This window comes from Dermacentor silvarum, chromosome 11 (genome assembly GCF_013339745.2).
Source record: "Dermacentor silvarum isolate Dsil-2018 chromosome 11, BIME_Dsil_1.4, whole genome shotgun sequence".
Lineage (NCBI taxonomy): Eukaryota > Metazoa > Arthropoda > Arachnida > Ixodida > Ixodidae > Dermacentor > Dermacentor silvarum.
This window is the reverse complement of record NC_051164.1, coordinates 114833753-114850177: the sequence shown is the minus strand read 5'-3', so window position 1 is coordinate 114850177 and position 16425 is coordinate 114833753. Positions and strand designations below refer to the sequence as shown.

At 45.6% G+C, this 16425-nt stretch overlaps 1 protein-coding gene across 3 annotated transcripts in view; it reads left to right on the top strand.

The window, feature by feature from the left end:
• LOC119433475 (L-gulonolactone oxidase-like) overlaps positions 1-16425 on the top strand; it is a 63190-nt gene that overhangs the window by 18828 nt on the left and 27937 nt on the right. For all 3 annotated transcript variants that reach the window (XM_037700704.2, XM_049658863.1, XM_037700702.2), the window contains 4 exons: positions 6133-6223; positions 6693-6878; positions 7717-7824; positions 9174-9268. In XM_037700704.2, the coding sequence (XP_037556632.1) occupies positions 6133-6223; positions 6693-6878; positions 7717-7824; positions 9174-9268 (480 nt within the window). The remainder of the gene's footprint in view (positions 1-6132; positions 6224-6692; positions 6879-7716; positions 7825-9173; positions 9269-16425) is intronic.

The window sequence follows — 16425 nt, the reverse complement described above, 5'->3', positions numbered from 1 at the left end:
CCGGCAGAGGCAACACACCTCTTCGGCCTCTGCTTCACATAGACGGCACCCCTGGGCTGACCCACCCAGGGGAAATCGGCAGTTGCCTTTTCCTGTCCTCCTCTTTAATCTTCGTCTTTCTCTCTCACTTTCAATCTATCCTGTCTTCTGTTCACTTCCATTACTTCCAATTTCCCAGGCAGCTAGGGTTAACCTTGTGTGGGTACCCAACCTCGGATACTCCATATTTGGTTATAGTGGTGACGTACTGCCGGCGTCTGCAGGTCTTGTGTTTACAGGCCCTCCAGCGTCCCCTTGTTGGACTCCATGGTGGGTGGCTGGCGTTGCTGCCGAAAAATCCATATATACTTATGGCAAGTTCATTCCCCCCACTATCCGATCGCCGTCTGAAACGAGGGCGCACCGATGAAGTCTTCCAGTTTTTTGGTCGCCAAAGAGAAACTTTTCCCCGATTCCATGTGATTCACTCAGAAAAAACAGACAAATCTGTACGAGCAATCTCACCTTTCCTTGTGTCAAAGACTTTGACTGATATTTTTGGACCAGGCTATAAAGCATCTAGGATGGCGAGCGGTGATCTCCTCTTGGAGCTCCGAGACCAGAAACAGTACGAAAAACTGCCCAATCTAGTATCATTTGGAGATGCGCAATTAACAGTAACCCCGCACCGTACAATGAATACCACCCGTGGCGTTGTCTCAGATGACGATCTGTTGCAGCTGAGTGAGGCTGAACTCCTGGAGGGTTTCAGTGAGCAGAATGTCATCAATGTAAAACAGATTAAAATGAGGCGAGATGGCAAAGAACTCCAGACCAGGCATCTGATACTTACTTTCAACTCAAGTGTTCTGCCCGAGTCTATCGAGGCCGGGTACATCAAGCTTCGTGTTAGGCCATACGTGCCAAATCCTCTTCGATGTTTCAAATGCCAGCGGTTCGTCCATAGTTCCCAGAACTGCAGAGGCCGCCAAACTTGTGCGAAATGCAGTAGTCATGAACACTCCTCTGAGTCATGTGAAAGCTCTCTACATTGTGTGAACTGTGATGGGGAGCACGCCGCATACTCGCGGTCGTGCCCATCCTGGAAAAAAGAAAAGGAAATAGTGACAATTAAGGTAAAAGAAAACATAACTTTCAAGGAGGCACGCAGGCGGGTATTGCACCTGCCGAAAACCAGCTTTGCCGAAGTGGCGCGTCAGGGGGCAGCGCCACAGCGGCTTCCTGCGGCTGTCCGGCTCACACACAGTGAGCTGCCAGCGACGCCATCCGCCCCCTCGGCGGCTGCAGCTAGCGCTGCTCCGGCACCCCAGCAGAAGGGGCCATCAACCTCCGGGCTAGTGGCCTCCAAGGCCTTGTCCCTCGAGACGAGGCCTTCACCGCGAACAAACTGCTCTCAAGAGCGGGTGTCCAGCACTCCGCAAGAGCCAATGGACACATCTTCCAGCCAGACGGCGCAGCCAGCGCCAAAGGAGCGGCGAGAATCTCTCGACCGCTCCAAAAAAGAAAAAGCCCGCATCACAGGGCCCGACAAGGGCTCTGTAAGTTAAATTAGTCTCTTTTTTAAACACACAGCACAAAAAAAAACACTTCCAACATGAATACACAAATAATACAATGGAACGTCAGAGGACTCCTACACAACCTCGATGACGTCAAAGAAATCCTACACAGGTTTAATCCTAAGGTGCTGTGTGTTCAAGAGACACACCTTAACCCTACACAATCAAACTTTCTCCGGCAATACGCCATTTTTCGTAAAGACCGCGATGACACAGTCGTGTCTTCCGGTGGTGTGGCTATTGTAGTCGATAGAGGTATTGCCTGCCGGGAATTAAAACTTCGTACGCCCCTAGAGGCAGTTGCTGTCCGAGGGGTGTTGTTTGACAAGCTGATCACTATCAGCTCTATATACATCCCTCCCAATTATCAACTACATAAAACTGAATTTCAAAACTACATAAATGAACTTCCGGAGCCATACATAGTTCTCGGAGATTTCAATGCACATAACACCTTGTGGGGAGACTCGCGTTGTGATGGAAGAGGTCGCCTAATTGAAAACTTCCTTTTTTCCTCGGGAGCATGTTTACTTAATAAGAAAGAGCCAACGTACTACAGCGTGGCGCATAATTCATACTCCTCCATAGATTTGAGTATCGTGTCGAGTACACTAATTCCGTACCTGCAGTGGTCCGTTCTGAAGAACCCCTTTGGGAGCGACCACTTTCCAATTATACTAAGCTTAACAAAACAAGATGGTTGCTCGCCACATGTTCCCCGATGGAAGGTTAACTCTGCTAACTGGCAACTTTTTAAAGAAATAACATATTTAGGCCGGGATGACATTGCCTCTCTTAACATAGACGATGCTGTGGCGTATATAACACGTTTTATCACTGACGCTGCAGAAAGGTGCATACAACAAACTAATGGACTAGCTAATAAGCGTCGCCTGCCTTGGTGGAACGAGGAATGCCAAAAAGCACGTAAAAAGCAAAACAAGGCCTGGGGATTGTTTCGCAACTCCCCAACAGCCGAAAACTTGATTAATTTTAAACAAGCAAAATCGCAGGGCAGGAGAACGCGCAGACGTGCTAAAAGAGAGAGCTGGGAAAAGTACATCTCCAGCATAAACTCGTATACAGATAAAATGAAAGTCTGGAATAGGGTAAATAAATTAATAGGTCGGGAGTCACATCCCCTACCCTTAGTAAATAGCCTGGAAGACCAGGCGGATAGTCTAGGCAAACACTTCGAATATGTATCGAGTGAATCGCACTATACACAATCTTTCCTGAAGTTCAAAGAACGCGAAGAGCGGCAGCCCCTTAATCGCAAAGGTTCATCAAATGAGGCTTACAACCGACCATTCAGCTTAGCCGAACTTAAAGCATCTCTCGCTTGTTGCAACAACTCAGCGCCAGGTGGCGACCGTATCATCTACGAAATGATTAGGTACTTACACCCCGAAACACTGACAACACTCCTCTCTCTCTTTAATGCCATGTGGGCGGCTGGATATATTCCTTCCTTGTGGAAAGAAGCCATAGTCATCCCGATTCTTAAACAAGGCAAGGACCCGTCTTTAGCTAGCAGCTACAGGCCAATAGCGCTAACAAGCTGCCTGTGCAAGTTGTATGAAAAAATGATAAACCGGCGCCTAATCTGTTTCCTAGAAAATGACAAAATACTAGACCCCTTCCAGTGTGGCTTCCGAGAAGGTAGGTCAACAATAGACCACCTTGTTCGCATCGAGGCAAACATCAGAGATGCGTTTATACACAAACAGTTTTTACTTTCGGTCTTTCTAGATCTAGAGAAAGCGTACGACACGACATGGCGCTTCGGAATTCTGCGAGATCTTTCTGCGATGGGGGTCCGCGGAAATATGTTAAACACAGTCGAAAGCTACTTGTCTAACCGGACGTTTCGCGTAAGAGTGGGCAATGTTTTATCTAGAACATTCACCCAGGAGGCTGGCGTGCCACAAGGGGGTGTGCTTAGTTGCACACTCTTTATTGTAAAAATGAACTCCCTGTATACAGTTATTCCACGCAGCATGTTTTATTCTGTGTATGTCGATGATGTACAGATAGGTTTCAAATCATGCAACATTGCTATCTGCGAACGACAGGTACAGCTTGGATTAAACAAACTGTCTAAATGGGCTGATGTAAATGGATTTAAAATAAATGCAAAGAAAAGTACGTGCATACTTTTCTCAAACAAAAGAGGCATGACACCAGTGCCAAATCTCACGATTAATCAAGAGGAACTATCCGTGAGCAGTGAACATAAATTCCTGGGAATAATTCTAGACTCAAAGCTTACCTTTATCCCCCATCTTAAATATTTAAAGGCAAGGTGTCTGAAGACGATGAACCTTTTAAAAATTTTGTCGCGTGCATCATGGGGTAGTGGCCGAAAATGCCTACTGAACTTGTACAACAGTCTTGTCCGCTCACGCCTTGATTACGGAGCTATAATTTATAATTCCGCAACGCCAAGTGCATTAAAAATTCTAGACCCCGTTCATCATCTAGGCATCCGCCTCGCGACCGGTGCTTTTCGAACAAGTCCGATCCACAGCCTCTACGTAGAGTCGAATCAGTGGTCACTTCATCTGCAGCGTTCATATAATAGTTTTACATATTTTCTTAGAGTACACGCGAACATTGAACATCCCTCTTATTCAACCATAAACGACATGACCACTGCCACACTCTTCCAAAATCGACCGGCATCGAGAAAACCGTTCTCTTTGCGTGTGCGGAATCTTAGTGAGGAAATGGGTGTTCCGTTGCTTGAACACTGTCTTATGGCTCCAGCGAAACTGTTACCGCCGTGGCAGTGGCAGCTCATAGAGTGTGACACATCATTCGTGGAGGTCACTAAGCACGCACCAGAGGCACATATCAAAATGCATTTCCTTGAACTCCAGTCCAAGTACACATGCACAGAGTTTTATACAGACGCTTCTAAGTCACGTGACGGGGTGTCGTATGCAGCCGTCGGCCCATCCTTCTCGGAATCCGGTGTACTCCACCCGGAAGCAAGTATCTTTATGGCTGAGGCCTATGCACTATTGTCAGCTGTGAGGCATATAAGGAAATCTAAACTTCAAAAATCAATCATATTTACAGACTCTCTAAGTGTCATAAACGCTTTAAAGTCACCCTGTAAACAGAAAAATCCTATACTCATTGAGCTCTATTCCGTACTGTGTAGAGCGTATGTATCTAATCAGCATATCATTATATGCTGGGTGCCTGGCCATAGAAGCATTGAGGGTAATGTGCTAGCTGACCGAATGGCTACGTCAATAACATCGCACGCTACTAATCCTACAGCTGCTGTTTCTGCAACAGATTTGAAACATTTCTTCCGTAAGAAATTGCGAAGCCATTGGCAACGTCTGTGGGATGCACAAACAAATAATAAGCTTCACTTGATTAAGCCACAGTTAGGTTTCTGGCCCTCCGCAACGAGAACACGGCGAACTGATGTCCTGTTCTGTCGTCTCAGAATAGGTCATACATTTGGCACCCATAGTTTTTTGTTGACCGGGAATGAACCACCAACATGTGGTAGATGTGGTGAGAGGCTAACCGTCTTCCACGTTCTCCTGGAGTGTCGGGATGCCGAAGCAGATAGAAAAAAACATTTCCCTTTAGCTTACCGCTATCATGTCCCTCTGCATCCCAGTATGTTTCTTGGTGAGGAACCGCTGTTTAGCACTAAAGCAGTCCTCGCTTTCTTAAATGACGTGGTACTGCATGTTATAAGCCCAATAAATTCATAGCGCATCCTCTCTCCAGAGGATGCCGCTGTGATGGTAGTTTTGCATAAGCACATGCCTCCAGGCCCTTGTGGTTCAAGGGCTCTGTTTAGGCAGTAGTGCTTCTTTCCAACTACTACATCTTAAATATTTTAAACATCGTGTCATTCTTTCTCAGTGCATTCTTCATTTCATAGTACACCTCATTAGTCATTGCCATGATTTTAGTGCATGTATATTTTACGCATTTTACAGCGATTATTTTTAGGCCCCTTTACAGCCACACTTCATCTACTTCTCAGAATTCATCGCTCCACTGCACACTCAAACACTGGCATGGCGCTCTTTGGCCATAACTGGCCCTTGCGCCATAAAACACCACACATCATCATCATCATCATCATTCAGTGCAAGTACTGTCAATTGATTTTTCTTGTTTGTATGTTTCCTTGACTCCATGAATGTACAACTGTTTCTTTTTTTTGAGTGGTATTGGATAGTTTATGATGTTCATGGCAATTACAGTGGAATCTCGTTGATACGATTCTGCATAATATGTTTTTCAGGATAATACGATTGTTTTTCTTTTCCCGATAATACGATCTGGTTGGATATTACATTGGATGATACGCTTTATTTTCTGGTTCTCGTGAAGTTCGTATCAACGAGATTCCACTGTATTGGTACACTCAAAAGCTTGATCTTGTTGGCTGCTGTAAAATGTGTCAGTGACTCAGTTCATGATGAGGCATGCAGCATAGTTAATGTGCAGCTTGGTCCCAGCTGGTTTCCTGTGATGATTGATGATGATGTTCTTGGTATCTTGTGACGGTAGCATCTGCAACTCTTTCCAGCCTTGGTGCTGTTTCCGACATAACTCTTGGTGGGGCCATTGCCACCGGTGTTCATGGTTCTGGGCTCAAGTACGGCATATTTTCAACACAGGTATAAGCAAATTCTCTTTACTGTCTGCATCTAACTATGTTGCATACCTCTTAAACAAGCTTCACAATCATTGCTATGCACATGGAATGGCATGACAATGTTTTTGTAATCATTTCGATACCAGACTGCACTAGAAAATAAACAAAGCACTCGTGAAAGAAGGCAAATACAAATGCCCGCTTACAGCTGTCTGTTGGCAAGTGCCATTTTGTGGAAGTAATTGCTTGCGCCTGAGTGCTTCTATTCACTTTATCTTTTGTGTGTGGCCTTTCTTTTCACTCAGCCACCTTAAACAACCAGTACAGGACAGGATTCCCACAGATTCCTATAGGCTTCCTGTAAATGCAAAAATTGTAATTGCAAACCAAAATTTTCTGTAAAGCTTTTAGTGGTGTAGTATTCATGTCTTCTGGGATAAATTTGAAGAAAACACCATGCTTACAATAAAATGCTGCTTTTGAATCGAAAGGTCTTGGAACTTGAGCTCATCACAAGCAGTGGCCAGAGGCTCTGCTGCTCGAAGACGGAGAACGAGGAAGTCTTTCGTGCAGCCTGTTGTGGTCTGGGTTCCATCGGCATTGTCATTACAGCTACAGTCCAGTGTGAGCCAGCTTTCAGACTGCGAGAGGTGCGCTACTCATGTGAACTGCAGCAGGTTTGTGAGTTTTTCATCATAGTTGAAGTAGTAGTAGCACTCACTGTAGTTGTATCAAATTTATGAGCGCTTGTTTGTAATTATCGACATTCTTTGTAAATCCAGGCAACTAAAGTTGTCTACACAGTCTTCAAACATGTGATGTGTAGTGCAAACGGCACGCGAAAGACAACCAAGAACATGGCGCTTTACATGTAACACCAACTAGCCCATCAGTCTGTTCTTTTGTGCAAATGTGTGAGTCACCTGGAACACCAAACCTGAAGGCTCTAAAGTGTGAACCTTCTAATTTGAGCTGTATTTATTTGGAGGCCATGTACTATAGTGGAACTGTGAGCTAGTGTTTGTTTCACAGCATACTCAGCTATAGTGGAGCTGTGAGCTAGTGTTTGTTTCACAGCATACTACAGCTAGAATGTAACAAAATGTAAATATACAGCTCTAAGATGTAGGGCCCATAGAAAATGCTGCATAGACAATGTGACAAAATTTTGGTGCACATGTTACTAGTCACTCCGCGCAGCCTAAAAAAATGCCATCGCTATGCGGCAGCAGGAATTTTGCGACTCTAACTTTGTTGTTTTCTTCTTCTTTTGATGTTATTTATTGGCTTTTTATGCAAAGATGTGCACAGTGGAATAATATGGCTTTGTTATTTTCTTTACCCAATTTACATTTTTAGTTTCAGGCGAGTCAAATAGTTTTACCTTTCGTGTGAGAATTGAATCAACTGAGCTTTACATGAAGGTTTCTTTTGCAGTCATACTGCTATGTTGCCATGCAAGCTAGCAGCACAAGGCACGCAGTGCTGAAGCTCTTCATGTATTGTATTTTCCAGGTTTTAGAGAATTTGGATGTGCATCTGCAAAGTTCAGACCATTTTCGCTGCTTGTGGTACCCACATACAGACACTGCGGTTTGCTTTCATCTGACAAGAACAAATGAAGTAAGCACTCTTTTTGGCCCTAGTTGAACCCTCATTTTTCTAGTGCATGCAGGGCTTGAGAGATTGCTCTTACTGAAATTTTGTACTAGAATAACATTACTGCTGTTATTTCTTATGTTGAAGACACAAATTGTCTATTTATTCACTGTAAGTTTGTTATAAAGGGGGGCAAGCTCGGCCACCAGAGTGATTCTTCTGCCGACTATAAGTTAGCAGTGTCACTTCCTGGCCCAGCAGCCACATTCTAATAAGGAAAAAAGTGCTGAAGTGCTCATTTACTTAGATTTAAGGGGCCTCTCACAATGCCCCATTGTAAATTTTGGTTAGACACTAGAGGTCGTAAAGAGCCGTCCGCAGAGCATTCTCTTGCAATAATTTTTCAAATTGATTGATTATTAGAGGAGATCGTAGGAAATCTCTTTGCCATGCTGACATGAGGCAAGCTTCTCTGCCTACCTACAGTTTCCCACATTGCCTTGACTAGTGTCCACTAGTGACATTCCTTCCCCACCTTCTTCCATATTGAAGCCAAGGGACTGTGCCATGTTTAATACGTGGCCCCGCCTCCCCACCACCACAATTTCTTTCTCTCCCTTTTTATTTCTTTATTTTTGCGGTACAGCACACTTACGCTGATGGTTTGTGTGTTCTACATTGGATTATTTATTGAAGTCACTTGAGAATGATTGTATATTTGCTGGGACCTCAAAAATAAGGCGCCCGGGCTGCCATTTGAATTTCCAACTTGCAGACATGATTGTCTGCACGTGATCTAAACACTACGTTTGTCTGTTTGCAATGCCCAATCCTGGTTAAGGACCCTTTAACTGCATGCTGAAGAGCTCCATTTGGTTAAAGTTAAACTGCAGTGCCCTCCTCAGCACTGTAAATTTTTAACCACAGAAATAAGCCTTAAGCTCTTGTTTTTAAAACTGCAAATGATGGTTGCAGAATGTATTGCAGTGGCATTGCAATTTGGTTAAAGACTACTGCATTATGTCACACTGCCTGATGAATCGGTGACCAATTTTCTTCTAGTATGTTTGTCATTTTTATTTGCTTCCTTGTCTGCACAGTGATGCGTAGATTTAGTGCTAGTTGCCAATGAAGGGAGGAAATGGAGAAGGTACATTACAAAGGAGTTAGGAATAGGGGAGGAAGCACGATGGAAGATTTGGGGCATACTGGTCCTGATTCATGACTTTCTTCTCTTGTTCCTGCCCTAGATTTAGATGCCATTATGTGATGCTGCAAAATCTGTAGTTTGTGTAGTGATACTTCCTCTTTTCTGAAAGAAAATGTGCTAGCTTGGATTGTTGAAACTAACAGGAGCTTGATCTAACCTGCAGGAAATAACAAAGCCATCTTTTCTTGAAGCAGTCTATTACTGGATTGTGGAGTATGTCTTTGGGTACTATGTCATGGAGTTCCTACTCTACCTGAGGTGAGAGAGCCTTGGCATTGTGATCGTTCAATTGATTATCAATATTTTGACTGATAGTACTTTATGATCCCCCTCTTGGTACCCATAGAAAACTGCTTTTATATTTCACAATTGGCTTGCATGCAGATTCCACGCAGTCAGTTTTGAATCTTTCATACTATGCTTATCATTTTTCATAATCAGCACAACTAGCTGAACTGTATGTTTTCCTCTGTGTAAGAACATTAGCATGAGTGCAAACTGAAAGCATGCTTATGTGTTGGAAAGATGATATGATAGTTTCAGTAGGCTGAGTAGTTCAGTCATTGCTTCCCGTAAAGGGTCCCTGAAACAATTCGGACAAATTTTGTAGACGCGTAGGGTACAGCTACAGTAAAACATTCACATCACAATTTGTGTGAAGCATCTCATGTTAAGAGAGCTACGGACGATTACAAGTTAACCTTCTCCATATCCATGCTTTTACAGCGGAGTTATTAAAGCCTCGCTTGGTTGGTCTCCAACGTCGTGCGCAACATCGCCGAGCTAGGAGAGAGTGAAAGCAGAGCATAGGAGGAGAGGAGGGGCAGAGAGTGAGAGAAATAAAACAAAATGCACTTTCTTGGCGAGGCGGGATTAGAACCCAGGTACTTATGGTCCGAAGGCGAGTGTCATACCCACTACGCTATACACCCATGCTTGCAAAGCTCAGCTGTTTCATCAGATTTCACAAGCGTGGAACTGTCTTAATTTTTTCTCCTCAACTCGTTTGCTGAGCGATTGGGGCTTAACTTTGCGTTCACTGGCTCTACGTCACTCTACGTCATGATGTGATGTCGCGTCGTCTACTTCTGGTTGTCTTGGAGCCAGCGCAAAGCATCTCCAAACTCACCGCCAGCCGCCTGGCAGTTGATCCCAAGTGAGAGCTGTCGAAGCAGTGTGCGTTGCGAGCATTCTGTCACAGTGCCGAGCGTGTGTGGCATCCCGGTAACCACAGGCGAGCTGGGGGTTTAACGAATGGGTGGAGGCGTAAACTAAAGCCCCTCCATACAGTGCAGTCCACTTATAATGATATCAAGAAGAACGAGAAATCTGATCGTTATAACCGATCATCGCTATATCTGGACTGTACCTTTGAAGCTCCGAGACCGAACTTGCCATTTGTGCTAAAAATGGTTGTTGTAGAAAGTATGCAGTGAAAAATAATGTTCATTATTGAGATAGCAATTATAGGGACACTCCAAGCACATTTTTGTTATCGCCGTCATCATCACCGTGAGGTTCCGTATAAAGTCCAATGGCGATGACACTGTCGCTGTGTGCCATACGCTGTGTGTGCAAGGGTGAGCCAGTAACTGCAGCTTAATCTTGCGCATGCGAGAGAGGAAGGCGGCCGGAAGTGCGCGGTCTTCGTTCGCACGCGGAGAAAGTGGCGGAAATGGAGGGGATACGGAGCTGCCGAAGTGGCGGAGACGGAGCTGCCGCACGGGCATCATATCTTCAAAGCGATCTGCGATAAGTACCAAGTGCATGCGCCGAGTGCCGGTAGCTTCGTATGCGCAGTGCTTTCGACTTTAGTTCGTGTTGAAGCAAGAGCAGCCAGTGCGAAGGTCAATTTGCTGCTGCTGACACGCTTTCTCACTCCCGCAATTTCACGAGTTTCCACGATTATCGAGAGAGATGTGTTCTTGTTTACCTGTACGTGTGTGACACCTTGCTTGTTTATTTAGTTAGTAAGCGAATATTTACAACTTTATACGGCAGATAAAACTACTATCCTTACTTCGTATAGCTGTCTACTAATTTGCTATCGCAATCGATGCTTCGCCTTCCGACGAAACTGCAACTGAAATAGTTAGAAATCTGCACTTGCTTTCGCAGGAGTTTCAGATTCAAAACCGAGGTGTGCCTCATGTGCAGCTGCTGCGCAAACACTGGCGGCAATAATTTAGCACGCATGAAATCAATGGGCGACTCAATTGGGGTCGGTGTCAATCTCATCCTCACTGCCGCTGCTGTCGTCTCCTCCGTCGCACAACGCCGCCGTCTGTCGCAACAACGATCGTCCCATCGGATATCTCTTGGCAGAACGAGGCAGCACTATGTTCACTCAGAGACTTCTCCATCAAAGCACCACCTGTTTCATCATCAGTAGCGGCATGCTCCCAAAGCTCAGTAATGTCAGCGGCTTCCACCGTGTTGGTTTCACTATCATGGGGGGGGGGGGGGGGGTTGCCCTTGTGCACAAAGCCCGCCTTTTCCGTTCATTGGCATGGCCCCTGATTGCATCCGTGATGGTAACGGCGTACTTCTTTGAGTCTTGCATATTTTGTGGCTTGGTCTCAAGCGACACAGCTCTGTGCTTTGTCGGTGCTATCTTCTACTAATCGGGCTGTCCGCTGCATCGGGGCTGCTTCTGCGGCGCATTTCAACGCATGCTGAGCGAGTCTAGGAAGATCAAGTGACGCTTCGTTTTCAAGCCAGCGTAATTTGTGGTTCGTATCAAGAAACTATCATCATCAGCAATGAAGAAAGGAATAAAAGAAAATAAACTTTCTTGCCGAAGCGGGATTCGAACCCGCGTACCCACGGACCCAAGGCGAGCGTCGTAACCACTAGGCTATACAGCCACGATTGCAGAACATGCATTTATGCGAACCATATGATTGCGTTCGAGCATCCTCTTCGTCCACAGCTGGGGCGTTCGCATGCGCTCGTGCCAATGCTGTGCGAGGTGAAGAAGAGGTTTTGCGCGCTATGCTCGGGAGAGAGAGAGACGCATTCACGGAGTGGGTCTGCTGGGACGCGTCGGCATTGCAACGCGGTGGAACGCGGTGTCGGCGTTGCAAGCTGCTCTATGCAACGTGCAATGACGGCCGTAAGTCCGAGAGAGAGAGAGACACGCATTCACGGAGCGGGTCTGCTGGAATGTGTTGTCGGCATTGCAACGTGGTGGAACATGGTGTCGGCATTGGAACGCGGTGTTGGTGTTTCAAGCTGCGCTATGCAACATGCAGTGACGGCTGCATGTCTGAGAGAGAGACATGCATTCACGGAGCGGGTCTGCTGGAACGCGTTGTTGGCATTGCAACGCGGTGGAACGTGGTGTCGGCATTGGAACTCAGGCACGGCCAAGGCCGAACCTAGCTACTACCAAGTTCAACCTAGCCTAGCTACAACCAAGTTTAAACCTTGACATAGTCATCTTCAACCTAGCTGCAACCAAGAGACGCAATCAATCGGCCAGCTTCGCTGTGTCTTGAGCTTTGTGCGGCGTAGTGTGAGCTTTCACCTTTTTTTTTCTTTTCCTCTCTACATGCGTGGAGCATAGTTCCAAGGCATAGTGAAGCACAAACACGGGTGCGAAGCTGCTGGCGCCATCTTGTGGCACGCTGCGCCAACTCGCGATGCTCTCCGTGGCTTTCGCATTCGGCGCGCAGGCAGGACATGCTGCGCGGTAATGGCGGGAGATACGAACTCACGTAGGCAAACTTTTCGCCCCGTCTTGGCATATGTTAATTTAACGCCAATTTCATGGTCATTCTGCATGGAAAACGCAATGTACTTTCAATTATTCTGCACAGAAACGAATGTACTTTCAATAGTACTATCGATAGTAAAAAATCAACCACGCGAATTCATTGCAGCATAAACTTGGTTCCCCGAGTGCGTGGTATATGGTGGTGGTGGTAACTATGGCAGGACTCTGCATTATCACAGTCTACTCGTCACCAAGCTCAGCAGATGTACCTTACGTGCAGTTGCTGGATAAAGTGTTAGGTAGTGTCACAAATTTTTTTATTATGCTGGCAACAGCGACCTGAGACACACCATTTGTTGTGCCGGCTTCTGAGCTGAATTTGAGTGGAATTATCACTTCAGCACGTATGGTTTCTGGGTTTCAAGGTCAGTGCTTGAACTGAATCGAAGCTGCATAGACATAAAAGCAAGGAACGAGCACGTTGCCCTTGACACAGCAGTTGCGCACTATGATTTGTTCTGCAGCACGACACTCCAGCGCTCTAAACAAGTCTGCTCACGAATGTACATATTGTTGCGCATAGCTTATGCCCAAGGCTATTTACAATTTATTAACGGAAGTCAACGGAGGCGAAGATGGCGACGCTATATCAACGTCTTCCTCCTCTTCAGTGCGGCTGTTCCGTATCAGTATGTACATATGTACAAGGATGTTGCTTGCTCGACTGAAGCAATGGCCACACGTAAATGGTACTGGGGCTCAGCTTTCTGAATTGAAATCCAGGTAGATGACAATCGAAAGTGAAACCATTGCGAACCATTTTAGCTAACTTCAGCGTCATGCAATGATTTCGCAAAGCCTTGCTTACCTGTAACCATGCAGCATTACATGCGAGACATGCTCACATTTTTTTCTGACTTTCTCGATGGGCAGGAACACAGCACTGGCAATCTTGACAGCGCTAAAGCCCTGGTTACAGGCGACAACCGTGTGCAGCTTCGCTTGCACGGTGGAAGTTTGCAGACACATGCCGACGATCTCCAGTTTGTCATCGGTTCTTTGTTTTACACTGACTAATACAAGTGTTCAGCTAAAAATAAACACTCACCTTCATTGAAACAATGTGATTCAATCGTGCAGTCAAGGAAACTTGTGATTGCGTCCAGGCTGATCATAGACAGTCCGTCTTACAGTCGGCATCTTGGCTCAACTGTGGCACTGCGTGAAAATCTCCAATATTGACAAGGCAGCGCTATCACTTGAGAGAATTTTATAGTACAACATCAAGTGACCAGCGCCACCGATATTTCTTCTTTTAATTCTCATGCAGTTCCGGATCTACTAGATCCATCCACGGATTAGCAAAGCAAGCAAGTGAGGTAGAAATCGCGAACTAGTAGATCCGTTCCGCATATTTGTGAAACGAAACTGAATCCGCCCGCAGACGTACAAAACAAGCAGAGAAAGCAACATCAATGGCGCATGTCACATAGATCTGCAATACTTCATTTTTTCAAGCGAGGGGCCCTGTCTTTCCAGCATAGAAACATAACTTTCAAGCGACCTCGCCCGCAAGCACATGCTCACAAGTAATGTGACGGCATCCTTGTGCACTCCTCCGCCTAACTGTCCTTGGCACTTAGCCACGTCAGGCTGCCGCAAGGAATTCTGAACACATCGTTTGGGAACTGCTTCGAAGCACGTTTGCGTCATGACACGGAACTGGCATCCGCCCACAGTGTGACGTATGACTAACGATTGTTTGCTTGCATGCACACCTTTGTTAGTATTTTATTTTTGCGAGCAACATCGTAGGGCTACGTTTAGTACTTTTAGTAACACCGTTAACTGTGCTTGTTCTTTCATTTTGTGAAGCTTTGATCAGCTGTTCCATATTCAGTGTAGTGTATACCACTCTCTTTAACTTTGCCAGTGATGGAAGCAAAATTTTACTTTTTGGAGCAGAAAAAATGCTAGTTTGGAGCATCTATTGGTGTTTTCAGATCAGATTGCAAAATATGCCATACGACTGCTGCGTTCAGCTGCCAAGCTGAACGCAGCTTTCTGATATTATTTTGCCGAACTTATACGTGAACGTTAAGGTGAAATTGCATGTTACGCTGACGTCGACAAGCCATTATGCCATAACAGCAGATATTTGGACATCATGCAACAGCTGACATCTGCATAAGTCACGTGCCACTTTCTGCAAGGCACAACTATGTGGTCTGCAGTGCTCTCCACAGCAGTTTTTCAGTGCGCACACACTGCTCGAAACGTCACCGACATCATTATAGATGTGGCTGAAGACTGGGGTATTCACAAAGAAATCATTGCTCTTGTCACAGACAACGATAAGAGGCTGGTTCTTGCAGCCCGACTGCTGGGTGTCGAGCACCTATCATGCTTCGCTCATACGCTGAACCTCACTGTTCAGGATGGGCTAAAAAGCAGTGAAGAACTAGCAGCCATGCGCTAAAGTGCAAGAACATTGTGCTCTACGTGAGGTCCAGCTGCTTCGTTGCCGCCAAGCTCTGAAAAGAGCAAGAGCATGTCGGTAAGGTTCCGCCGCTAAAGCTCAATCAGGAGACACAAACATGGTGGAACGGCATCTTTTATATGCTAAAAATAATCTTGGAGGTTGGTGAAGCTGTTAACCTTAACACCATCAAAGTTACCCCAGGCACCAAGCCCGTTAGCAGCAGAGGATATAACGCTCGTTGAGGATGTTGTGGAAGTACTGGAACCATTCGAGGAGGCCATGGACTTAGTGTCTGGAGATGAGTAGACTACCATTTCCTTGGTAGTTCCTGTGGTTTGTGATCGCACGAGAGCTGGAAGAGTGCATCGAGCCTGTGCTAAAAACCGAAGTTGGTAAAGAAGTGCTTCGAGAGTGCATCTGCTCCTTGCATAAAAGAATGGACACTTATGAAGACAGTTAACATCTCTTGCAACACTACTGGACCCACGACTAAAGGAGCAAGCGTTTTCGATCAGAACAAATGCAGAACCGTGCCAGTGCTTGTTTGATTGGTGAACTAAGCCAGCGATTGTCGGAAAGCCCAGCTAGTCCTGCAGTTGAACCATTTACACAGCAGGCGATTCCAAATGAAGCTGTGGCAGGAAGCCGAATTCTGCGGTTCCTTGAGAGACAGCAACAGGAGCCCTCAACCGCAACCTCGAACGCAGAACTAATGGTTCGCCAGTACCTGGAGTTACATCCACAGGAAAGGAAGAGCAACCCTTTAGAATTCTGGAAGTCTTGGACGCTCTCTAACGTGTCTAGGAAGTACTTGTACATTCCAGCAACATCAGTACCCGCAGAATGCGTATTCTCAGCACCTGGACAGACCATTTCTGATAGGAGCAGCAGGCTGAAGAGCAAGAAAGGTGACATGCTTTTGTTTCTTCACCAGAATGCTTGGCTGACACATGATAATTATGTTGAACTGTTCAGCTGTAGCGGAAACGAAGCCGTTACATGTGGTGGAGCGCGGCTTCAATTTTATATTGCATTTTGTGATTTAAAAATATCAAGAACTAAGTTTGAGGATAAGGTGTAACTTGTTACTTTTGAGTGATTTTACTGATGCACATATTCCGGCATTTTCACTGCGTAAATAATTTATTTCATTTGCCAAAAAATTGCTCATAAATTAAACAAACTGAGTATTGCTGATAATAGGCTATCGTAAAT